This window comes from Perca flavescens, chromosome 3 (genome assembly GCF_004354835.1).
Source record: "Perca flavescens isolate YP-PL-M2 chromosome 3, PFLA_1.0, whole genome shotgun sequence".
NCBI lineage: Eukaryota > Metazoa > Chordata > Actinopteri > Perciformes > Percidae > Perca > Perca flavescens.
The window spans coordinates 20,916,642-20,943,146 of NC_041333.1; the positions used below are offsets into that span (position 1 = coordinate 20,916,642).

Consider the following 26,505-nt stretch of genomic DNA (forward strand, 5'->3'; position numbering starts at 1 on the left):
ATTCACATATTTTCCTCATTTTAAACAGTTAACATATTCTGTAAGTGTCTTTGAGAACCAAACTGTTCTACAGAAGTGAAATCACTGACCAAATCTCCAAAACACTGTATTGTGTGTTAGTGCTGGTGCTGAAGGACCACAGTGGTGCTATTGTGATCTTTCACAAGTAAAGAAAATATAGGTGGTATCATGATAACTAAGATGAATCATGAGTTTGTACATGCTGCATTAAAATCAGATCCGATTTTAATTTTGTCGTTATCTGTTGGTTATGCAGGGATGCTGACGTCACACGTGTAAATTGAGTAGCAATTGTTAAATGCATGGCTAGTTCACATTATCGCTGGTGTAGTTTTTTTTTAGGTTGTCACATCAAGTTTGTATTTTATTACTAATTTGAATAATAAACAACGCAGTTTCACAAGTGTAGAGATTGCTTAGTTAGCAGATTATAAAACTAACGTAGGTCTAGTTAATGCTACTACAAAGTCGATGTTTGACAAAATAACATTTCTTAAGTATACGCTTGTGACTATGAATGATATATGTTTGTGATAATAATATAAATTGTGCCAGGATCGAAAATAGTAAAATGTTCCCACTTACTTTGTGCAAGTAATCAAGATATAATAATAATAATAACCTAGCCTTGTTTAAAAAAAAAAAAAAAAAAAAAGAGGACACGCCTGAAAATAGGCATATAATTTTAATTTAAATATATTGAAATTTCAAATGCTAAATAAATGGTTGCTAATCACAATTTGAGAGAACATGATTGTTTTAGTGACAAGAGTGAGTAAGAAATATCAAGATGTTGATTCTTTGCAGAAACCTGTTGTTTCCAGTTTGGGCATATTTTCTTAAAATAGTAGCTGACTCTAAAACATAAGAAACTACTGCCAATGTAGTGTCAAACTTACGAATACATTGTTATCAATTACACCAGAATACTAATTTATTTGTATCAGTAAAAAACAATGACAATTACTTTGTTGAGAAATTGCCAAAGCCCTGTAGAAGTGTTTCACATAACATAAAATAACTTTAAACAATATAAATAAATTGTAAAAACAACTATCTAAGAATACTGACTTGAGGTGTAGTGTAGGTTTGCTTTGTATAAAGATAGATCTTTGATATACATACATGAACAGTGAACATGTAGTTTAAACAACACATGAAAACAAACAGAATCAAGTGTCTATTGTATGTCCACTTTGGTTCCACTCTTCTCCTCTGATGAAAGCAAATCACTGCAGTCTCACACACCAATCAAATATTACTGTCTTTGTATTACAAAAGTTACCAGCTCAGACAAAGGAAATGTTTGTTCTGTGAGATGGGACTCTAAAGCAACATTTCCCTCTCTCACATTAGATGCCAGCATGAGAAAACAAATTTACTCCGCAGAGGGGTGTGTCAGGGAAAAGATGAAATCCAACAACAACTTTAGTACCAAAATGTTATGACTGTAACTTCTGTTCCCTGAACTAGAGGAATGAGGTACAACACATGTAGTATGGGATATCACGCCCCACATGACCTAGCTTAAGACACCTCTATATAAGCCTTTTAAGGCAGATGATGTCTGGTGACGCATGCGATGTGGAGCCTCACATATTATGTGTTGTACCTCATTCCTCTCCTTCAGGGAACAAAACTTATAGTCATAACATTTTGTTCCCTTTCAGTCAATTCACTCGGTACAACACATATAGTATGGGACATATCTTCACGCCCCACAGAGCAGCCCCCGAACCACAGTAAAACCTCCAGCATTTCTGTGCATAATAGACCCAGCAGAAAGGACAGAATGAGCCACCAAAAGGGCTGTCACATCCTAACTGTCTATCTAATAAGGCCCTTGGCCTTGTCATGCAAAGACTGTTTATGCCTGGTGCTCATCCTGAGACACAGAGCATGTCAAAGCAAAAGCAAAATCAAAATCAGCGCTCTGTGGGTAGCCACCGGTGGCTAACAGCAACAGGGGCCATTAAACTAACTGTTAGCTGGCGAAACAGAGCTAACTGGCTGCAGCCAACAAGCCTATCTCAGCAGCGGTGTTCTTTGCGAGGTGAAGAGTGTAAGAACTGAAGGATGACCATGCTGATGGATGTATATATGTGCAGGCGGGGCCTCACATTCGTCACGACAAGCCATCTGCCTTTAAAGGCGTGAAGAGAGGTGTCTTCAGGTAGGTCATGTGGGGCATGATATCCCATACTATATGTGTTGTACCAAGTGAATCGACTAAAAGGGAACACAGAGCATCATGAGTGGAGAATCCGAGCAGCGGGCTGGCTTCTTAAGTTTTTCTCAGAGGTTGACTGGATCAAGCTTCAGTTGCTTCAATCAGTTGGGGGTATGGCTAGTCTGTAGAGAGGAACAGGCCTCATGCTGCATGTTGAGGTCTTGTCCTGCTGGGCCTTTTATGACAATGGGCAGGGATGCATGTGAAACAATAATATAGTCTGTGAATATTCAAGTTCTTTTAGCCAGTTTCACATGTCAAATGGCACAGTTTATTTTAGTGAGGTTGAAGTGTAGAACCAGCTCAGATGTTTGATTAGCTGAAGGACTCCTTGTTGAATTCAAAGGTTGTTCCAGAGGATCGGGCTGAGTTACACAGTCTATGGAGGGTCCTGGAGATGCCCTTTGGTCCACAGCAGAAAACCCCGACTCGTTTACTGAAACCACACAGAGAGAGAGAGAGAGAGAGAGAGAGAGAGAGAGAGAGAGAGAGAGAGAGAGAGAGAGAGAGAGTTAATAGATGTTATAACACTGGGTTCATACTTCACCACTGGACCTTCCCACTCTACTCACTGCTTATTGGTCTTCCCAATCTCATCGAACAATAACTTCCACTTGGGTCGACCAACCAGCAGCCTCGAGGTGAGTGGGCGGTACTTGTCCTCAGACATGCCCTGGAAAATAAGGCAGATAACAAGAACATCCCAGTTTTAGCTTTTGTCATTTCAGGGCAGCAGAAACAAGCTGTCAACACAACACTGACATACTATCACTTTTTAAGATGATCAAGTTTTTTAGCTAGTTGAATATGTAAATCAGTAATGGAGGAACATTATCATTCATGGAACATTGTATATCTCCTATACTAGAGTCATCTGACCAGCAGAATGATGACACAATATTTTGAATCAGAAAATCACTGTTGACGTCTATAGGTTAAAAGATCCCAGTCTTTCATGACAACAGGTTCTCCATCTTCCCTCTAGCTCCTCTACTTCTCTTGCTTTCTCCTGCTAACCTGCAAACTGTTGCAGCCCGTGCTCTCTAGTTTAAAGGGTCATTCAATTTTATCTGCAGCTGTGGGCAGTTCGGGGCAAAGCAGAGCAAATTCAGTGGCCAACGTTGTGGGATTAAGTTAAAATAATGAACTGCATGGGTTCTTTCTGTATCAGCAAAGTAATCTACTGATATATTGAACCTTGTCAAAGTTGAATATTTATCTATTTTTAGAATTTCAATTTCCAAAAAGACCACCAGGTACATTACATTTATCTGTGCTCTGTATGTTGCAAATTATTATTTATTAATGTATTGTGTAGATGACAGAAGATGTGTTAAAGGATACAGGACGGTGTTGACAATTTTGTTTTACGCTTCATTAATAGGCAACTATGTTTATATTTAAAGCAGACTGCATTATTCATTTACAATGTAAAGAGGATATTTTTACAGAAACAAAACAACGTCCAACACTTTTTAGACTGCTGGTTCAGTTTGTGTGTTAGAGAATGAGAACCCAATAAACTCACTATATCTCAAGCCATTTCCATAAGAGATGGGTGTGAGACAAATGTCAGGCCATGTCTTTTTGTGGTCAGCCAGTTAATCACGGATCCTGCATCAATCCTTTTTTTTTTCACACAGCAGCTGTGATACAGGTCAGGATCTTTCTGTAGAGGGGTAAGGCAACACCCAAACGTGTTATCTGATGTCCTGCCTTTACTGGGCTTGCTTACAAACTAAGATTATTAAAGCTGGATGTCTGTGCAGACTGTGTGTCTCTGTGTCCCTCCCAAATCAGGAGCATGAAACACTAACATGGACAAAGACTACACGGAGTAGTTCAGTCGTAGAGGTGCGCTTCCTTTGACAGGCCTCTGATTCAGGTTTTACGGCTCCTTGTAAACTTGGTCAGCGTGCAACAAGCTCTGGAAAAGTGTAACTCTCCCCGTCGGGGAATTGAACCCCGGTCTCCCGCGTGACAGGCGGGGATACTCACCACTATACTAACGAGGAGCTGTTATGAGGGAGTCACATGACCAAACAAATAGGACGTCAGCAACATTATACTATACTGGAGGAAATAGTAGCAGCTATTTACAGTATGATCAAAATATGCCCAAACTGATTCTAAATTATAACTCTGTGGCCTTGTATTTTCTTTTTACAGAAACTGAGACAAGGAAGCATTTCTTCCAACATGATATCTCTAATTCATGGTCTCTAATGGCTGTTTAAAGCAAGAACAGGTGAAAAGAGTTTGAGTTTAAAACAAGTGGATCACTATAAAAGTGCTCACGCAGAAACAATTTGACACAATAAATACTGTGTAGCTCAGAGAGAGAACAGACAGCCAACAATCGAAAGACAGTAAATTCAAAAGAAGACTTTGGACTTGAATGTGCTGTAGCTTCTCTTTCTGTCATATACTGCCCTCTAGTGGCTTAGGTTTTTAAGCCACTAGTTTTAAGATGAATGAGTGAACAGACAGAATGAAATGAAAAGATGAACACACAAAGCTAGACAGTGTGTGTGTGTGTGTGTGTGTGTGTGTGTGTGTGTGTGTGTGTGTGTGTGTGTGTGTGTGTGTGTGTGTGTGTGTGTGTGTGTGTGCGTGTGCATGCGTGTGTCATATTTACCTGCAGGTTGTCTGCCTGACTGACGTACAGTTTTAGATTAAAGTAGTCCGGTCTGTTTTCCTGCCAAAGCTAAACGACAAACACGTACATGGAAATGTGTTTTAGTGGTGCTGTGATGCCTTTGGTTTAATTCATCAAAGTGATATTTAGGATAAAATGCAACATTTATTCCTTGAAACAGGAGAGGTAAAATTTCTAACAGCCACAAGAGGGCATAAAATACAATAAACCTGAAACTAGTGTTTATCCAGGTCCCTGACATTTCATTATTAATCTATATTGTAAGAAAAAAAGAATTGCCTTGATTCTCCCTAGGGCATGTATTCTGTGCACTGTTGAGTGCCTGAGAGCCTGTAAAGATGTTCTTTACAAAAAACAAAAACACACACAAAAACAAACTCGAAAAACTTTCTTTGACCCAACTGAGAGGAAACAAAAAAAAACCTAATAGGTATAATAGCCTATGGCAAGTTGATTATCTTTGCTGGTAAACTTGATGCACAGACATTTTGAGAGGCAGTGGCTCAGTTCAAAAATGCAAAATAACTACTTAAAGTGCTCATATTATGCTCATTTTCAGTTTCATAATTGTATTTAAAGGTTGTACCACAATAGGTTTATGTGGTTCATTTTCAAAAAACACCATATTTTTTGTTGTACTGCACATTGCTGCAGCTCCTCTTTTCACCCTGTGTGTTGAGCTCTCTGTTTTAGCTACAGAGTGAGGCATCTCACTTCTGTTCCATCTTTGTTGGGAGTCGCACATGCGCAGTAGATACTCACTTAGTCAGTGCTTGGGCACAGACATTATTCACGGGGAGGGTGTAGACTAACATGACTAGATAGAACTACGGACATGGCGGCAGTAATTCAACCATACATGTTCGAACAAGAATCGGATCCTGAAGAAGGAGGGGAGTCTCCTGCAGAACCTGAGACTCAGAATTCAAATGTTTCGGGCGATGACGTAGACGGCCCTGCCAATTTTGACCCGGAGACTGAAGGCAGGATACATTCAGAAACCCGTATCTCACTCAAAACAGCATGGATGATGTTGTTGTTTCAAGTTTGTATGCATGTGGAAGCACCAGAGACACAAAATAACACCCCAAATCCCAGAAAAAAGTAATTTTTTTCATAATATGGGCACTTTAAGTTCTTTCAGAAAGTGAATCTTCTGACCCAATCCTAACATTTAAGCAATCAAAAACACTGGATGTTGGTCAAACAATTACCACACTGATTATGAACCAAAGTTAGGTTCACAAGTCACACGTTTTAATTAGTATAACATGTAGGCTATGGCATGCAAAATGGGTCCTGACCTTGTGATGAACAGCACACAGCAGCTCAGCAAACCAGTAGAAGGACTGGAGCTCCCTGCAGACCCACACAAAGTACAACCTCTGCAACCTGAAACCTGTCCAGCCATCACTGGGTGTACAGCAGGGAGGAGGAAAGATAGAAAGAAACATATGAATACTTGTACAAATTGTTCATTTGTCCATATGCGATGTTTGTATGTTTTTTCTTTTCATAACTCACAGCAGAGCATGCAGCACGCAGGCGAACGGCGTGACTCCTATTCCACCCGCGACACAAACACTGACGTTGTAGTTAAACACTTCCTCTGATGGACTTCCAAAAGGACCATCCACATAAAGCCTGAACATACCGTACAGTATGGACAAAAACACAAAAGACAATTAGCCAAGAAACTGGACAAATATACACAAATATATTTATACTTTCCCACTAAGGGTCAAACACACATAAGCAGATAAACATCCTGCATTTGAATTCCCACAGACTGGGTGCAGCTTGTTTGATCCCAAACACACACACACAAACACACACATACCCGTCATCTCTGCAACAGCTGCTCAAACACTTGTGTCATCGAAAACACACACACACACACACACACACACACACACACACACACACACACACACACAAATCACCAAGCATAGTCACACCAGAGCATTTCTCTGCATTGAGAAAGTACACACAAATATGATCAGACAATACTACACAATACTACACATGCACACAACATACACAGCAGCCTTTACACACCCCAACACACAGCCAAGTTAGGCTTGGCTTAGCGTTACTGACACATAATGACAAGCACTGTGGTCAGTAAAAATATCGGTTTGACAGCTTTGCACTTATCTGAAAGCCAATTTTTTCACTTTTGATGTAGCTTGGCTAGCAGTTTCCCCCTGTTTACAGCCTTTGTGCTAAGCTAGGCTAAACCATTTTTGGACCTAATTCCTAACAGAGATGAAGCTCGTATCAATTTATCAGATGGTGCATATTTTCCAAAATTTCTGACTGTTCTTCTTGCTTCTTCTATGTTGCGTAATATCGCCTGCGCTCATTTTACCCACCACTTTATTGGTGACATTTGTAAAAACAAACCCATCGACATCAATTCAAATGATCTTAAAGTGCTGATTTTATAAGACATAAGATAAGATAGACTTTATTAATCACACACAAAAAAAATCCACACACATCAGAATAACACAAATACACATTAAATAGACATAGGAAAACATTAACAAAAAGTATAAGGAATAGAAGAAAATAGGATTAGCATTATATGATTATCCTGTTATAAAAAAAATACTAATTTTGAAAGAAATTAAAATGAATTTAGTGTTAGTGACCTTTTATCAGAATTTCATTAATAAAATATTAATCCACTAGTTGCAGTATATCAGTATATGGAAATGAACCCTAACCCTTCTGACCATAAGTGGGCATTGTTGTACACCTCGGCCAACTTAACAGAGGGAGGGGGGGTTGGTGGATTGATGGTTTGTTTAGCTCTAGTTTACTCTCTGCCTATCTCTCTCTCAAACACAAAGCAGGAAGAGCACAGGGTCAGAGGTCAGGAGTTCGAAACCACTGACCCCTCTGTCATTCTAAACCTTCATGAGAAATTATGTCAGCCACATCACTCACACACACACACACACACACACAAAAACGTACTTGGGGTATCTCCTCTGTTGCACCATGGGAAGGATCTCCAAGTCTATCCTTGGTTCAGGAACTAGCAGCTGTGTAAACCGCTCTGAGAGGAGAAGAGGAGAGGTTTCGCATTTCACACACTCTCTAAGATTGGACAGTGTAATAAAGATTTTAATGCAAACATTACTGTATTCCATTCCATTTCCATTTCTATTTGGATGTGTATACACATTCCAACTCAATGCTTTCCAAGGTCCACTAAAACATGTGGTCATGACAGATTAAGGTGTGTGTGGATGAGTACGGTAGCAAGTGGAAATGAGTGTACATGTTCTTGCATATGTCACAGGCTCTCAAAGGCTACGACTTTCTTTAGAAGTAAGTCCCTTTTGAGTCGGCTGCATAACAATACAACTTACAGTCAGAAAAGTGCAAAAACATTATATTTTTTGTAATTTCCTTTTCCTTTTCTTACATACTGTATGTACATGTAAAGTGTGTGTGCCTTAAACACAGCAAGTTGTGAAATTCAAAAACAGCCCCAAAAAAATCTGTCGACCGTGTGTGTGTGTGTGTGTGTGTGTGTGTGTGTGTGTGTGTGTGCACTCATGGAAAATGCAGTTTTCCAACCAGACAATAAAACTGTGGGAACCATGCATACAGTACATAAACAGTGCAGCATGTGGCATGCAGTTTTCCCGATATGCATCCTCCCCAGAGAGAAAAGACAAAACAAAATGACTTGCATCCTGTCAACTCCGATAGGGAACAGAAAAAGTGTCTATTTGTCTGTCCTTTTATCTGAGTGTTTCTGCACACGTAACCGTGTATGCGCACCCACCAGTCCAGTCTCCCACGACTCGAAGATGGATGCCAAAAGTTTTCTTGTTCTCTGTAGGACACTGCGGGAGTTAGAGAGCAGACAGTAAGTTAACAAAATACACACAAACACACACACACACACACACACACACACACCAAAACACAGACAAAGAAACACACTGCATACACTCTCAGTTGTTGGAAAGTACAAAACACTCACATTCATGTACAACTAACACAAACACACACACACACACACACACACACACAAACACACCCCAATGCATGTCCACAGTACATAGCTACAACTCTTTTCATTAAATGTAAAAATGCACACACACACACACACACACACACACACACACACACACACACACACACACACACACACACACACACACACACACACACACACACACACACACACACACACACTACCTTCCTGTTGGCAGACGGCGTTACTAGCCTCAGGGGTCTGTCTGCTCTCTGTCAGAGTGATTCCCTGCCCTCCTCCTCAAAGCTCCATAAAACACCAGGCATAGACATGCACAATCTGTGTGTGTCTCTGTGTGTGTGTGTGTTGTGTGTGTGTGTGTGTGTGTGTGTGTGTGTGTGTGTGTGTATGTGATGAGTCTATTCCTGTATGCTGACTGAACAAAAAGTTGTCTGTTTGTCTTCTGCTTTTGTCTCATACAATCTGGACTAAATCTGAAAACATCAACAAACAATGTGAAACAGAATACTGATGGACGGCCCAGCTGTCATTCAAGTGCCAGCCAGCAGCAGAGGAGGGCGGGATGTTGAGATAGACAAAGAACTGCATGTTCTTTGCCAGGGGGAAGAAAGTTTAAGAAACTGTAAAAACATGTGTGTGTGTGTGTGTGTGTGTGTGTGTGTGTGTGTGTGTGTGTGTGTGTGTGTGTGTGTGTGTGTGTGTGTGTGTGTGTTTGTGTGCATTGTGTCATGAGTGAGGAATGCGTTGCATAAAGTCTTACCGTTGTGAGCGTGAACGGATGGTTCTCAAAGGAAGAGACACCTGGACAGTTAAGAACAATATACTGAGAAAGAGAGGGACGAGATGGTGAGACAGCAGGACAACAGAGAGAGAGAGAGGGGGGGGGGGGAGAAAGAGAGGATTAGAGAGGGGGCATGTGGAGACAAAAAAGTGAGAAAAACATAGGTGGAAGCACAGAAAAAAGAAACAAAGTTAGTTAGAGCAAAGAAATTTATATTCTCCTCAAAAGCATCATATGATTTATCAAATAGTAAAATGATAAAATTCAACTGAGATGTAACAAAAAACTAGACATGTCATGTGTTCTCACCTGTCCAGGACGAGCTTTGAAGTTCTTCTTCAGCATGCGCAACTCGATGACATTACAGGGGTGCCTGATGACTGTCACTATGGTGACAGGGTCGCAGCTCCGGATGTAGCGGTAGAAACGCTCGGCACAGTAAAGACAAAGAGGACCAGACACCCAAAGCCATGTCTACAAATAGACAAAGAGAAACACAGACTTTCTACTACATCATGTGAACACTTAATCACCCAAAAGGGTAATGGGAACAGTTGTAAAGAACAGTTTGATGTAGAGATGCACCGATTACAACTTTCTAGGCCGATTCCCGATTTTCTTTGAGTTAGGCCAGCCGATACCGATTTTAGCCAATTCCGATTTCATTTTTTCTAACCACTTTACTCTTTTCTTTAATAGAACATTTTGCACAGAACATAGAACATTTTTTTAACAGATAATGGATCACTATAAAATAGAACAACAGGGCTCGACATTAAGGCTTGTCCGCTTGTCCGGGACAAGTGGATTTTGTGTAGGACAAGTGGAAGAGACATTTACTTGCCCCACTGGACAAGTTAAAACTCAAACAAATCAAAATGCCACTCATTTCGTCAATGTTACAGAATTGAAACAAATACATATTTTATCCCACAATCCCGGGCAGCGGGTCGGCGGGACTAACGTTAGACCCAGCCCGCTGTTCAGCGCATTCTCCAAAAGCGAAGCAGCATGAAAGCACGGCGAGCTAGCCGGTGTTAGCTTGCTAACTCCACATTAACGTTACCTCCTCGCCACATCGTTCACAGAAAACAAGCTGAAAACAGAAGTCACTCGTGGCGATAGCATTGTGCTTTGTGTGGATGAAGCATTATATACGTTATTATGTGCCACTCATTCCGTTTATGTTACAGATTTTACTTTACCGATTTGAAACAAATACATTAACTAACGTTAGACCCAGCAGCAGTGGGAGAGCGGACCGCTGACGCCCAGCCCACTGTTCAGCTCCTTCTCTGTAAGCGATACAGCCGGTGTTAGTTAGCTAACGTTAGCATGCTAACTACGCTTTAACGTTACCCCGTCCCCACATCGTTCACAGAAAACGAGCCGAATAAAGCTGTCACTCGTGGCGATAGAAGTGTGCTTTGTGCAGATGAAGCATGAAGTTAATTTGACTCTTGACGGCTGGCTCTCTGCCTCGTAACGTTACTAGCTGCTCCGCTACTCGTTTGTAGCGGATTAAATATCAGGTAATAATCAACTGTAAAGTAGCTACACCTTTTTAAAGGATCCCTTGGTAAGTGAAATTGTAGAAAGAAAAAAAAAACACGTTGACACCAACATTTAGTGGCAAAATCCATTGTTATGTCTACAAAATTATTTTAGATATAGTATAAGTTCAAGTCACCACTACCTCTGGTCAAAATATTGAATTAGTATCTCAATATATTGACTCAGTATCTCAGAATATAAACAAAGAATATCAAAGTAATGAGAAACTATAAAATATTGACTTAATCTCAATATATTGGCTTAGTATCGTAATATATTGACTTAGTAACTCAACATATTGGTTCAGTATCTCAATATATTGACTTAGTAACTCAGAATATTGACTAAGAATCTCAAAGCAATGAGAACATTCAAAATATTGACTTACAATCTCAATATATTGACTCAATATCTCAAAATATCTCAATTGACATAGTAACTTAGAATATTGACTAGGAATCTGAAAGTAATGAGAAACTTTAAAATAGTCACTTAGAATCTCAATATATTAACTTCTGCACTTTGTATTATGAGTCTGGAGATCCTTTTTTCTTGTTGAAGGGGAAATCTATTCTTGGGACACATTTGTTTCTACTGTTTAAACTGAATTGTATTAATGTTGATAGTGTCTGGATGCTTTCAATGCTTTCTTAAAATTCTGCATTAGCAAAACATAAAAAAAATTATAAAATGATTAATCTTTACCCGGACAAGTGACTTTTGTTCATGGACAAGTGAAACGTAAATGTACTTGTCCGAAGGACAAGTGCCTCAAAAAGTTAATGTCAAGCCCTGGAACTATATAAATTACTCCTGGTGTGGGAAATTCACACACATCTAAAGTGCAATGTCCATTTCCTTCTTTTCACATCGAATATCCAACTTAAAGTGATGGTTCGGAGTAATTTCATCCTAGGGTCCTTTGCACCATGACCTCGAGCCAAACACCCCCCCAGAAGCTTTTTTCAGGTGGGTCTAACATTGGGAGAGTTAGCTTAGAGTAGCGTTATCAGAGAAGTTTGGTATCATTTCGGGCATTATTAGTGGGGTCATTTACGAGATACAAACGTGGGTCCATTAGCCCCTGCCTAAGCTATTCAGCTGATAACGCTACTCTACGCTAACTCTCCCAATGTTCGACCCAGCTGAAAAAAGCTTCTGGGGGGGTGTTTGGCTCGAAGTCATGGTGCAAAGGACCCTAGGGTGAAATTACTCCGAACCATCACTTTAATATTATAAATATAGCTTTGCAGTATAAAGATATTTCTCAAAACACACACACAGACCTGTTTGAACATCAACAGTAACGTTACCTGAAAAATAAACGTCACCACTCATTTTACACACAGTTTAGCAACAAACTAAATGCTGGGGGAAGATTACTACGTTTTTAATGTTGGTTCTGAGCGGTATGCATCCCCACTAACCTGGAAAGCGGTTTAAACAGTAACGTTAATACAGCGTGTCGAGGAATACTCTTTGCTCTTTGTTTTTTGTTTTTTTAATACAGCATCCCTTGCAGCCGGACGTCAGAGGCAGAGGGACAGTCACCGCAGCGTTCGCTAATGTTAGCTTCTTGTCTCATTTGAGGTCTGATAAACAGTAAATTCATCAAAGTCAGTGTGCCCAACGCTATTTTCCAATAAACTGTAGCTGTCATATTTCACAGGACGCGCGGTTTATTCTTATTCAGCCTCAGAGGGGAGAGAGAGAGCCGCCAAGATCAGCAGAGCAGACGGCTCTGCAGAGCCATGTATAATTACGACTTTATAACATTTCATAAACAGCCGCATTTGACCGGCATAAAATCGGCATATGTCAGACTGACCTGCCGGTCGCCGGTCATGGCCGAGCACGTGAAAATCGGCCAATTCTGGTCACTGGCCGGTCAATCGGTGCATCTCTAGTTTCATGTCATGTTTGTTGCCTTGTTTCCGCAATTTCTTCGGTGACTACATTGTTACAGTAGCATGACCAATAAAACTGTTGACCATAGCTACAAAAATAAACGGCAAGTTGTAGCAAACCGTATGAATGTGCTTCTCTGTCTGCACATATGGGAACATTTATGTGGCATTATTCTTCCATACTTCTACAGATTTTAGGCTTAACATTAACGTTATAAAGTCTTTTTAGAAAGTTGGACGAACCACCCAGTTTGTTTGACACGCAGTGTTGTTGAGAATTGGTTACCCATAACACCTTTCTCTGCATAGACCTGCAGTGAGGTTCCATTAAGGTAAATTTCCATTCACATGATCATCTCCTCTGAAGTGAAGATGGATTCTTGCTGTTCTTGTACTGAGCAGCTGAAAGTTGAATATGATGGCATTACGTTACCTAAATATTTCAGTACATCCGCTTCTGTCGACATGCAAGACAGTTACCCCTGTTGCTTGCCTTATAATCACACCAGATAAACTAAAACTAAGTGTAAATTAGCTATTTATGTGTGTGTATGTTTATACATATTTGAAAACAGATACAAATAGACAGCGTATTAGTAGTCTACTAATTAGTTAAATCAATTACCTTAGTGTTAAATTTAGATTTTAAATAGATGTAATGTAACTTTGCCGCCATTTTGCCACCAATTTATGCCTACATCTGTAGTTCTTTTTACCAATTGAACACATCTAAGTGTCAGAAATTCCTACTCGAAATTACAACAGGAGGCTGACTTAAACATTTTTTCCCACTAGGCTGCTCATTATTACGATCTGTGTGATATTAAAAGAGTGCAGCGTTAGCCCTGATATAGTAGGTGTTGGGAATCTTATGTTGTATCAATTGCTGTCATTCAAGTCATTCAACTTGTTTCTCAAAACACAAGGGGTGTCTGAATCAAACTCAGCAAAGAGAGTATATTCGTGAGAACAAATTGCAAAATCTCTCCACTTTCTATCACAGTGTGTGGTGTTTCTGTTTCTTTCTATTGGCAGTTACCTGTGGCAGACTAATTGCTCACAACTCCTGTAAACCCTGCAGAGCACAATCAGGTTTAAGGGGGATTTTATGAAACCAGCCCGTTGCTTAACGACCATGTGCAAACACATAATCACACACGCAGGAAGAAACACAAACGCAGGCCTTGATGTAGAAAGAGGATGCCTGCCCCTCCCTTACAGCACAACACCTCTAATAAACGGGACCAACTCCTTCCAACACCTCCCAAATACTCAACACACATGTACACTTACACACCCTCTACAAGACAGACACACACTTACAGGTACGAACACTTCCTTCAACATGCACACAAATAAATATGAATGCGAAGATACACGTAATAGACGTGCACCGCCCACACACACACACACACACACACACACACACACACACACACACACACACACACACACACACACACACACACACACACACACACACACACACCTGGGGGTAATGTGGCTGGAAGTGAGCCTCCACTTCGCATCTCCTCTCTTCATCCTCACCCTGCTCCAGCTCCTCGCCCTGTTGCTCTGTGCCGCTCTGATTGGCTCGGAGGCAGCCAGGAGGGTGGGCCTCTAAGTTGGTCTGATACTTCAGTGCTCCTCTAATGGAAAGGACAAGAATCAAGGTGATGTTAGATTGGTTATTTTAGAGTAGCATTTAGGATTTCAGAGGTGTGGTTATTGGTAGTGAAATAGGAACATTTTGACCCCCTCTTTACTGCTACATTCGGACCACATCATATCATAAAACCCATGCATTTTTCATGTATTATCTGCCTAACATGTCGGAACGCAATATCGTGATATAGTAATAATTAGTAATAATATAGTGATTTTAATGACACTGCACATTTAGTCATTCAAAATGTACAAAGGCATGGAGGTCAGGTGTACCTGGAAACCTGCTGGTGAAGTTAGTGTGATTGTGTTTGTGTGTTTTGTGTGTTCAGCCTGTGACCACAAATGTGACCTAACAAGAAATTGCCATCAAGAAAATATTTAAAACAAATATAGCCATTTGACATAAAGTATAGATACAGGCTGTTAGTTAACATAACTCAACCACACTAAATACAACACAACACACACTGCAAAAAGAGAACAGGCATGTACAAGCAAACCCTGGTTCTGCAGTTTAACAGCTGTCAGTGGAGGCACCCTGATTTCCCATGAAAAACGTCACCTATATCTTGTCAGAACAAGAATTTAAATGTAATTTCATGTTGAATATGTCAATAACATGACGTTTTTTTGAATGATGAAAGTCAGTATGGCATGGTTTCATTTTTTCCAAAGTTGCTGGTGGAAATTCAGAGATGTCTCCAGCTGTCAGCGGGAGTCTCCAATATTTGCTGACATTCGTATGTGAAGCAAACTCTTACCTTGTCTTTTGGAGTGGTTGGGATGGAGACAAACTGTACCAACAGTGCAGAAAAACTGCCCGACTCATGCAGAGATAAACCCACATACATGCACACACACAGATTTAGTGCTAAGCACTGAGACCTACCCGACCATGTGCACCATGAGGATGATGTAGAAGATAATGAAGAGGTTGTGTGTGTACCAGAAGATCTCATAGTTGGACAACCTGAAAAAAAGCAAAAAGAACAACATATATGATTATTTTCAAAGAAACTCTTACTTCTAAGTCACACCAAGGATGTTTTAAAAGCCAAAATAGATGTAAATGAGGAATGATAACATTGTAACATATTAGGAAACAAGAAAACGAGCAGGAACAACAAAAGAAGAAAGCGAGGTCAGAGTTTGTTTAGGACCAGACGCACAGACTCCCAGCTCAGAGCCTGAGTAAGCAGGACATCAGAGGTCAATATTAAAGGGGTCATTACACACAACGACCCCCCGCCCCCTCCCCATAAACACTGCAAGCAATGAACATCATCAAACCCTGTATTCATCTTCTTTTACAGCAACTTCTTTCATGCTTGTTTTCTTAAAGCAAACCCTGTTTCTGTACAGGGATACCACAGGAACTGAGCAGCTTGGTTCATTTTAAATTACATTATATGTGTTCACCCCTGTTAGGTGGTTATTGCCTCATAATCCAGACGTTAACCTCAGAAAACTGATAGGGTTTTGCAGAACTTAATTGAAACTGCCTCATTTTTAAAGACTGGTGCTCAAATAAACAAACCAATACTGTAGATTTAGCTGAAAATCATTTTCCAGAACCCAAAGTTCATGACCAAATATAGAAAATGTTACACGTGTAACCTGTACAACTACATTTGCAATTAAACTGCCTCTGTTCTCAGCAGTGGGCTACAACAATCTTTTTTATTTTTTGGCCATACAAGAGACTAATATTTCTGATAGTATACGTATTGCATTGAAAAGGCTAGATAAAAGCAGCTTTTTTTCTTTTGTCATTATCTCACTGGATCATTGTGACTCATTATGTAGGTATTCTTAAGCCTCCATCTCACTGCTCTAACCACTTACCCAAACTCTGGTGGTCTGGAAAAGCCTCTTATAGTTCAATTACTGAAGAAAGCAAGGACAATGCATGAGCACACGCACTTCAAGTCTCACACACCTGCATGGGTTACACACAAATACACACACATACGTACATGCGCACATGCAGAGTGAGTGACCCACTATGACCTGAGTAATGACAGAGCGGTGAGTGGAACACTTAGTGAGGATTTGCTCTGAACAGACCTCTGTTAGCATGTCCCATTAACAGTTGCTCACACGGCAAACAAACCAAAAAGGTTTTCTCTTAAACATATACAAAGGGATTTTTTTAGGCTTTGGGAAACTTTTACAAATGGTGTTTTGGCTGACCTACCGTACGCAGTAGGAGGAGGATGTGAACATCAGGAAGAGGATGAGAACCAACAGGACGCCTGTGACTCCTGGGACTGAAGAGAATCAGCCAATTAGAGAGCAGAGGCAAAGTCAAGTTAACATCCCAGAACACATACATGTGAGACAAATGTAAGGGGAGATGCCTGCTCACTATCATATTCCCACAATTTTAAAAAGTAAACAATTTAATAGTAAGCAAGCAACCTTTTTTTTTCTTTTTACAAAGATGTATTTTCCCCACTAAAACAGCAAACATACAGGGAAGAGAAAGAGAGGACTAAACACAGCATGACGTCCTCTCTTCTTGGCATAAAGCCACTCTAATCTGCTACACATTTACCACGTTCATTGCTACACAAGTAAAAACATTCCAGCATTCACATGCATACACACCTCTGGTCTATATACTGTATAAGAAAGAATAGTTCTTACTTGTGGTCAAAATTATCAGTTTGGGGTCCTGTAAAGGAAACACAACAAATACATAATTGCCCACTTTATGCAGCGTAGAGGTGAGGTGCAAGATTAATATTTCTCTTTTTGTGTGTGCAACTAAACACCATGAATGAATGCCTTTGAGGAGTTTTTCCACAGTGTTTGGACAACATGTTTTGAGCATACCTCTGCCTTAAGGTCAAGGTAAGATTTGGGGTTAGACATGTCGTTGTGATGGTTATGGTTAAGCGCTATGAAATGGATTAAGTCTTAGAGCGTCCTCACAAGTACAAAGTACGAATGTGCATGCATTTGTGTCTCACCTCTCCTCTAAAGCGAGCCAAATTGAGAGCAGGAAAGTCATCTGAGTAGCTCACACTGAAGTTGACGACATTAACCAGGTGTGCAGACACGTGTACAACTACAGAAGAAGAGAAAGTCTGACACAATGCTCATTTAAAAACACACATTTTTTGTGCATAGATACCAGCAGACATACAGAACAGCTCTTCTGCCTTAAAAACACACACGCATACACACAATTATAAAAGGTCAAAATGAACTGCTAGCGCATACTCAAACAAACATCTCTTTGTCTATTCAGCAAAAAGTCAGCAAAACATTCTCCTGACTCACTGGCACACACACACACACACAACTCCCTGACATCATAGTCTAAGCATGCAGCCGTTCAACAGCTGATGGAATTAGAGGGTGTAATCATGAGACACAAGGGTCCTTTTTTCTCACTCACATCCTTTTTCACTCCCGCTGCTTCCCACCCCTCTTCCCCCCCTCTCTTTTTCTTCTCTATGTCTCTCTCCTATCCCTGCTGTCTCTCTGTCTTATTTGTCATTTGTTATCTCAGAACTGTGGAACTCCGCTATTAGAACATGAGACCTTTGCCTAAAGGGAAGAAATCTTGGCCTCTGCTGCTTTGATTTTGACCATGCCTTTTTAAGGCGTACCTTTTGATTCCAATTTTATGGAATTAAATACTGAATCCCTTAAGAATGTTAACTGGTGGAGCAGAAATGCAAGTTGTTAAACATTTTTATTCAGAGATCCCTGGTCAAATGTAAAGCTCTTAGAAACTGTGAAAACCTGCTTGGTATTTGTACACAAAATGTTTTGTCTCTGCAGAACACACTGAGTGTTACATCCCAACACTCATCAGCCACTGTCAAGACGTTACTACTGAATGAACAGGACCAATGTACAATGAGTGGATCACTGCGTGGAAAATCACACAGCATATGGTTATATGTACGTAGGTGGCGGGTGGTGAGTGCTGAATTTGGTTGTCTTTTTCCTGAGAAAAAGAGTCAGGTGTTACTGTACAGATATAAAGTCAGGCTTCTTAGAAAAAGCATGAATGAGTAAGAGGAAGAAGCCTGTAAAGCAGAGACCCAGTGGACCCACATCTGCTTAAAGCTCCCATGATGTCATGAGAGGAGACTCACAAGAGCAACAACACACACGCACAAACACACACACACAGCTGGATGGCAACAACACACATGACCAGCTGGAGGGACATCCCAGCTGGTACGCCAGGAATGCTCAGCCGACCTGGGTCCATTTATCCACACTTCACACACACACACACACACGCTCATCCGGACACACACACACACACACACACACACACACACACACACACACACACACACACACACACAGTGATACATGAAGAAATATGAGCTGTGGTGATAAGTGACAGTTTTTACCAGAGAAGATGCAGATGGCTACTCCACATGCCACATGAAAGGTCTTGCTCTTATCCAGCAGTCTGCGAGTCTCTCGGCTCGATACCTGCATGATTATGTGTATTGTAACACAGACAACAGTATTATCTTATAATATATATATATATATACACACCTTTAACACACCTAACTCATTTCAACGTATCCTCTTACCCTCCCTACATTTAGAATTGATCTTTACCAATAATGCACTAAAATTATAACAGTTTTCATGCATTTCTACATTGCTACAATTCCTACAACTTTGAAGCTTTCAAAGTGGCATAAACAAACCATCCCATCCTACCTCCCTCTATCCTCACTCCACACTCCTCAGTCTCTTTCTTACCGTGTGTGTTCCTCGGACGAAGGTGAGCAGGGAGCGACACATGGGCAACAGCACCAAGCTGCAGTTCAGGTTCAGCACAGATGCAGAAGCCCTGCTGATGCACAGCCCTAGCTGGGAAAGACACACACACACACACACATACACACGTTAGGCAGGTTTCTGAAATGAGACCTGATGGAGCAGACGTAAAGTAATAAGGGTCTGCTGGATTAAGATACACACTTTTGAGCCATTTATATTCAGATCAGGACTATTTAATGTGCGCACCGAGGGCTTGAGGCATGATTACCCTGCTACACAACATCTTTGTCCTTCTCAGTATGGCGCTTGTAATCATTCTCCTTTAGGTGTCTCTCTGCTGAGGCTTTGCTTTAAAATAGAACTGTGTTTTCCTACTCCAATAAACCAGGGTTTTTTAAAGTCTGACACTGCGGGCCTAGCCTAGCTTTGAAATGTATTGGTTGTTAAATTGTACTTTGTTGCTTTACAAAGAACGGTGGATGAGGGCTGTTTGACATTTGGCTACCGACACTACAACACAGTGATGAAACAACTAATATCCAATTTGGTGTCTTCAGTGTTTATTGGTGTGCAGACTTTTTTTACATTATGAATGACCCTGATGCTTTCCATACTATCACTGCAACCCACAGTGAGTACAGGATCATTGTCATCAAAGTTGAATGTAGACTACAAATATGTGTCCTCCTTAATTCAGTAGTTGTGTTGTGTTTTATGTGAACTTAATTGCTTGAACCTGCAGTATTAGGTATTTTGGCCAGGCAGTTGGAACCAGTTGTGAACATAACATTGAATGTAACATTGATAACATTGTGAACACAACACGGCTTCTTAAATACAAGAATGGAGCACACAAACAGGTCAAAATGAGAATCTACATATAGCAGGTCAAGGTTAACACCAGCGTACTTTAAAGTCTGATACCTGTTGAAGTTAAAAAGTTAAAACCCGGCTTATGTTTTGAAAACAATGTTTAATGGGGCCTGCAGCTAAATTTAATCAAGTAACTACACTAATCAGCATTTGACTGCCTCACCCAAAACCTAGCTTCTAAAGAATTGATCAGGTCATGTCTGACATTTAGCATATGAAGAAGACTCATTGTCCCCACAGGAAAGGTAACTATTGTTTCTGGTTTTGGGGAGCCACTCCCTGCAGGGCCAGACGTGATTAGAACAAAGGAAATGCAAACTCTGTAAACTTGAACAGAATCGGCACTACCATGTGAAACGACTTTTGACTGTGACCTGGGGTAAACCTAAAATCAGAGGTGTGTCTTTAATCAGAGACCCACAATTCCACAGGAATATAATTCGGAAACTGAGGTGATTTCGGCACTTCAATCTGTGACCCCGACAGGGGAAGCACGTTGAAGTCCGCTGTTTACAGCGTATTGTTTGTCATGTCACATGACTGTTCTTTTGTAACTCCGCAAGGAGAAGCATGAGATCAGTCCGCTGTCAGCTGCAGTGTTTTATGTTTTATGTTTGATTGTGTTTTGTCTTGTCGTTTTCATGCAGTTTCATTAAACCTTTGGCTTAACTTTCAATTCGACCCCAGACTCTCCTCCTTCTTCCAGAAATCAGAACGAACACGTCTTTTAGAGAATTCTTAACATACCTTTACACTTTAAAAACTTCCCACGCACAGTCACTCAACACAGCTTCCCAAAGAAAAGCAGCTGATGGCAAAATCACAAGCAGGAGATCTGATATCCTGCTTTCAATACACCCCCAACAGCCCGATAAACCAAAGCACATGCGCACAAATACACTCACACAAACACATTCACACACACATTGCACCATACAGGTGAATGAGATAAGTTGCTTTTTTTGAAGTTAAATCTGAATTCCCTTCAACAGCATTAAAGCTTTAAAATGCATCCCCATCTTACATGCATACACACATAAACTTAAGCCCTCTGGCAAGGCATTCAGTCAGAGCCAGCAGCATGCCCACACTTGCCCCTCTCTCCCTGTGCCTCCCACTGTACATGAATAGCTCACACATGCTTTTCCTTTTATTTAATATGACACGCACCTCTCTTTCAATTGATTTACATATTGTATTTTCTTCACTGACATAATACAAACACTGGTCTTGTGAAGAGCAACAGGCAGTGTGAGCTTAGAAAGTCTTTTGTGATTTTCTCCAAAGACAAGGATTCACTCACACACACACACACACACACACACACACACACACACACACACACACACACACACACACAGACACCAACATGAACTTGTGACAACAATTACACTGATGCCCACATGAGTCAACAAGCATCAAAACTCCTGATTCTGTGTGCCCAGGATCATGTCACTATTGGACCGGCCCCTAGAGTCAGCCAACCTGTGAGAACACACACACACACACACACACACACACACACACACACACACACACACACACACACACACACACACACACACACACACACACACACACACAGAGAGCTGGCTAATTGCCATCACAGTTCAGAGTTCAAAGTCAAAACTCAGACTCATTAGATCTGCATGTGACAGTCTACCATCTATCACAATACCAGCTACTGTGATATAAACAGAAGAAGCCAGGAGCAGCTTGTTTCTTCAAAAACAGTCTGTGAACTGATGAAAACTTGCAGTCTGATGGTTGTCATCTGGTAAGTCACTAAGAAGTGTAACATGACCAATTTTGGGGCCAATTTAGTGAATATTTATTCTCCATGAGTGTCAGATTTTTCTCCTTAATTGTAGCTTTTACAGTAGCTCTTCACTGATTTCACTCAATCTGTGCACCCTGCACTGGCTACCAGTGGTGGCTCGAATCCAATTCAAGTCACTGGTACTTGCCTACCGTGGTGTGAATGGCTCAGGCCCATTCTACATCCATGGTCAAACCATACACCCCAGCCCATCCACTACGCTCTGCTACTACCAAGCGGTTTGCTACTCTATTACTACGAGAGGGGCCCAGTTACTGCTCAACAAAATCCCAACTGTTTGCTGTTCACACTGCATTTTGGCACATGAAAAGGTGTGGGGGGGGGTACTTTCTCTTGTTTCTAAAATGTAGCACTTGGAGCAGTTTTGCTTATTTGATTAATTTACTTGCATGCTTCTTGTGATTTTGGGGTGGTATGTTCATGGTCGAATGCACTTATTGTAAGTTGCTTTGGATAAAAGCATCAACTAAACAAATGTAATTTAATCTGAACTGCTATTTCATGAATTTTGTAGTTTTTGTCACAAACACTTTTCTCTTTGTACACAATCACACACTTTGTACACACAAACACAGTCCGAAGTAGAGATCCAATCAAGCATAATAAGTGAGAACACCTGTGTGTGCTTTAAGAAGTCCAAAAAAATGAAATGCCATCTGATAGAGCTGTGTCTAAAATCACTCACTTGTTTACTTGCCTGTATATAAAAGATTTTCAATAGCTTACTCAATAGTTAATTTTGTGTCAGCACTAACTGGTGTAGTTTTACACAACTTTGCATCTATAAATTGTGGAATCTTGCATTGTGGGATTGTTTGCCAAAAGTAGTGTACATGCAGACACTCAAATGAAATGGTTGAGGTTAAATATAGTAACTATATAGAAAAAAGGGAGTCATTTTAGACAGAGTAGGTCTTTTTCACAGCAACCATTTTGAATTGTGATTAGTAAGAAATGCACAGGTGTTACATGAAGAAGAAGAAGAAGAAGAAGAAGAAGAAGAAGAAGAAAAAGAAGACATGCCTTTACTTATCCCGCAAGGGGAAATTCACGTTTCACTCTGCTTGGTATTAATGATGGCTTGCCAGGACAGTGTGACATTGAGCCAGCATGCACAATACCAGGACCCCAAATTCAGCCATTGTTTATTTTATTGTTTACACATATGCTTTTCCGACTGTGACATGTAAAATAAATTCTACCATAAAAACTACATCAGCATAATCTAGTACATACAATAAGGGTTTTGGTGGTTGTGGCAGTTATTACGTTTTACTATTACCGTGCGTGGGATCGCAGGTAACAATCTGAAGCGTACCGATGTTGGCAAACCAATATCAACTTTTTTAAGCTTCCTTGCAGGCCATCATATGACTTTTGGAGAATTAGGGGAATAAATAAACATAAAAGGCAATATGAACATAATATTTGAAACTTATATTTAGTTGCTGAACACACCTGCTCTATTTGGAAGTGACAACAGGTTACATTCTCGTATTTTGAATTTGGGTGGTAGTAAAGTAAAACTTTTTGTTAACATTTGAATTACAGAATAGGCCTAACCTTTAAAAACATTGAGTATTAAGTATTAAGACACACAAGGAAATTAATAAATGCATTGTGCAGATGTAAATGTGTCAGGGCTTACCCCGAGCATCTTGTAGAGGTAGTGATACTGCTGTCCAGTGTAGTACAGCAGGAAGGTCTTTAAGAAGAGCCAAGTGTTCACTCCCAGCCATAGCATCTACACACACACACACACACACACACACACACACACACACACACACACACACACACACACAGCACATGGATGTACAGTGTAGCCTTAGCTACAGGATATTCATTATCAGGACATTGTCAACACAGAAATAAAATAACATCTCTAATGTTTTCTGTTGGGCTTGAAACATTTCGTGGACATTTAATGTTTCAGGATTGCATCTTATATCACAATATAAACACATGTAAAGGTTGTAGTAGGCTGTGTTGATACAGCACAGCACATAAAGTACAATAAACTCACTATAGAGCACTGACAACCTGACTAACTGTGTGTGCCTCTTCAGGATGGAAGTTGGTAGGCTACAGAACTTAGTGAGCATAAGTTGTCTTGAGAAAAGAAAGGTGTTGCAACGGCTCACCAGCAGGCAAAACAAACATGTCCATTAACAGCCTACGATATGAGTGGAGTCGAACAGATGAATGTAAAGATAAGATGCTAAATCTCTGACAAAGGTTGCCCTACCAGGACCAAGTGCTTTCCTCCCTCGTTGGCGACCCAGCTCCGCACCGACACAACCATGATACCTTCACTGACTCAGAAGCTGCCTAAACCTTTTTCACCAAAGCCTCGGTGTGGCTGAGAGGTAAAGTATCGTTCTCCCTGCAGCTCTGTACCGGGCACTGTCTGTCTGCCTGTGTGCAGCGTCCACAGACCGGCCGGAGTCTGCTCCGTCACCCCTGCACTCCTCCGTGACGCCGCTGCTGTCTGCTCAGAGCGCAGTTTGACTTTTCATCCTCGAACAAGTCTCAGCGGTGAAGAGCTCCGTCTGAAACTATCAACTATCTCCTCACAGCTCGCTTCAGTTTGCTTTACGGTCGACCTGAACGTTAAGTGGGCAGCGTCGTTAAAACATCTTGAATAAAAATGACTTTGGGGCGAATAAAGTTAACCGACAAACAGACAGGAGAACAATAAACCTCGCTCCTCAGCTGCTCCTCTTCGTCACTAGAGGGCACCACAGTCTAACAATGAAAATGGCTCTGACAGTGAAGTGCAATTGTAACCCTCACCAATGAGCTATGACCTCCATAAAAAAGTTCAAGTAGCACGTACACCCTTTAAAAAGGGGTTATACGTTGTTACTAACTGCATTATCCCTGATTAAGGAACATTACTAATTACTAAATACATTACTTACTAATGCTGAAACGTAGTCGAATATAACTCGAAAGTGGCATGAAAAGAAAAGACTCAAGTAAAGTACAAGTACCTCAAATTTGTACTTAAGTACAGTACTTGAGTAAATGTACTTAGTTACGTTCCACCACTGGCAGCAATGATGATTAAAAATCCTTTGATAATTACGTATTAATATGCATAAAAGATTGGATGTCTTATTAGAAAGAGAGAGCATTTATTAGATTACCAACAGTTATATCTGCTTTATTACCAAATTAAAAGGGTAAACACCTGCCAACAGGATTTTTACAACCGGCTGACCCCAGATTAATTCTTAAAAATGTCTTACAAATAATCCATGGAGCAATACTAAATTATTTCTTAACCATAATAAACCCATTGGTTACAATTTACCGATCTGATTTATAAAGATGGCCTTATTATAACATGGCCTCAAAGTGCCAGCATAATCAATGCTTTAAAGGTGATAAGGCTTATTTTTGACATATGTGTTAATCTCTGAAATTTCTTTTTAGTTTATAGATTCGTAGATTAATAATCAGAATTTTGGGGGGAAATGAGCCACATGACTGCAAGTTATGAATACCTCAGAAGTGCACCAAATTCTAAATACCATCTCTGTGGGTTGTTGGCGCCATCCTGTGTCTTTAGTAAGAAATGCCGTTGAAGCTGTAATGAAAGAAGATTTCAATTGGATCAGAGATTTATCTTGAAATAAAGGACATTACAAACAGATGTGTATGTTGGATAAAAAAACAGAAAAAATGAAAAGACAAATAAAGTAAAGTTGTGTCTACATGACCCCTCAGTCCAAATAAGTCATCTGTTAGACTATATAACCAAAGTTATGTGGACACCTGCATCCACAACAGGCCAAACTCAATGCTACAGCAGTTATATTTTACACAATTATATAGCGGTTTATTCTTAGCAATTGACAAAACAATCTCACGTTAAGGTTCCATTTAATAGCTGTTTTTGATCATGTGAGATTTATCAGCAAATGAATGAAGCTCGGTCGGTGTCCTCCCCCACATTCCTGAGGGCAGAGCCTCCTCCCCGCTTCACGCTCCAGCCCACCGCATGAAAGAGCCGTCTTCCACCCCACACAGCTGTTCACAGGACCAGGAGAGGTCGAGCACGACCGAGGCCTGCATGTCTTATAGTGTGGGAAAATATGTCTGATTATCTTAGGCAATATACAGGTGCTTTGATGATAGAATATCATCAAAAAGTTGATTTATGTCAGTAATTC

General features: G+C 40.5%; 1 protein-coding gene and 1 non-coding gene across 2 annotated transcripts; both read right to left on the reverse strand.

Annotated features, from left to right (window-relative positions):
* Positions 1 to 1,272: 1,272 nt before the first annotated feature.
* On the reverse strand, positions 1,273 to 25,067 carry nox4 (NADPH oxidase 4). Its single transcript, XM_028573826.1, has 18 exons — positions 24,573 to 25,067; positions 23,973 to 24,068; positions 19,591 to 19,701; positions 19,224 to 19,308; positions 17,817 to 17,914; positions 17,491 to 17,518; positions 17,039 to 17,111; positions 15,731 to 15,811; positions 14,663 to 14,822; positions 10,022 to 10,186; positions 9,692 to 9,754; positions 8,716 to 8,776; positions 7,896 to 7,977; positions 6,435 to 6,554; positions 6,215 to 6,323; positions 4,890 to 4,958; positions 2,824 to 2,924; positions 1,273 to 2,687 (listed from the first exon to the last, which is right to left on the reverse strand). The coding sequence occupies exons 1-18, from the start codon at positions 24,627 to 24,629 to the stop codon at positions 2,567 to 2,569; spliced, it is 1,680 nt and encodes a 559-aa protein (XP_028429627.1). The 5' UTR covers positions 24,630 to 25,067; the 3' UTR covers positions 1,273 to 2,566.
* Positions 4,195 to 4,266, reverse strand: trnad-guc (transfer RNA aspartic acid (anticodon GUC)). The gene has a single exon. It is a non-coding gene; the product is annotated as a tRNA-Asp (tRNA).
* Positions 25,068 to 26,505: the final 1,438 nt, after the last annotated feature.

Bases quoted from the DNA above. Each gene is read 5' to 3' on its own strand.
- nox4 (XM_028573826.1), bottom strand. From the start codon at position 24,629: ATGGTTGTGTCGGTGCGGAGCTGGGTCGCCAACGAGGGAGGAAAGCAC. The intron at 19,702-23,972 runs GTAAGCCCTGAC...TGTCTTTCCCAG, and splicing joins ACCTCTACAAGATGCTCGGG to CTAGGGCTGTGCATCAGCAG. The intron at 10,187-14,662 runs GTGTGTGTGTGT...GTCTATTTGTAG, and splicing joins TCCAGCCACATTACCCCCAG to ACATGGCTTTGGGTGTCTGG.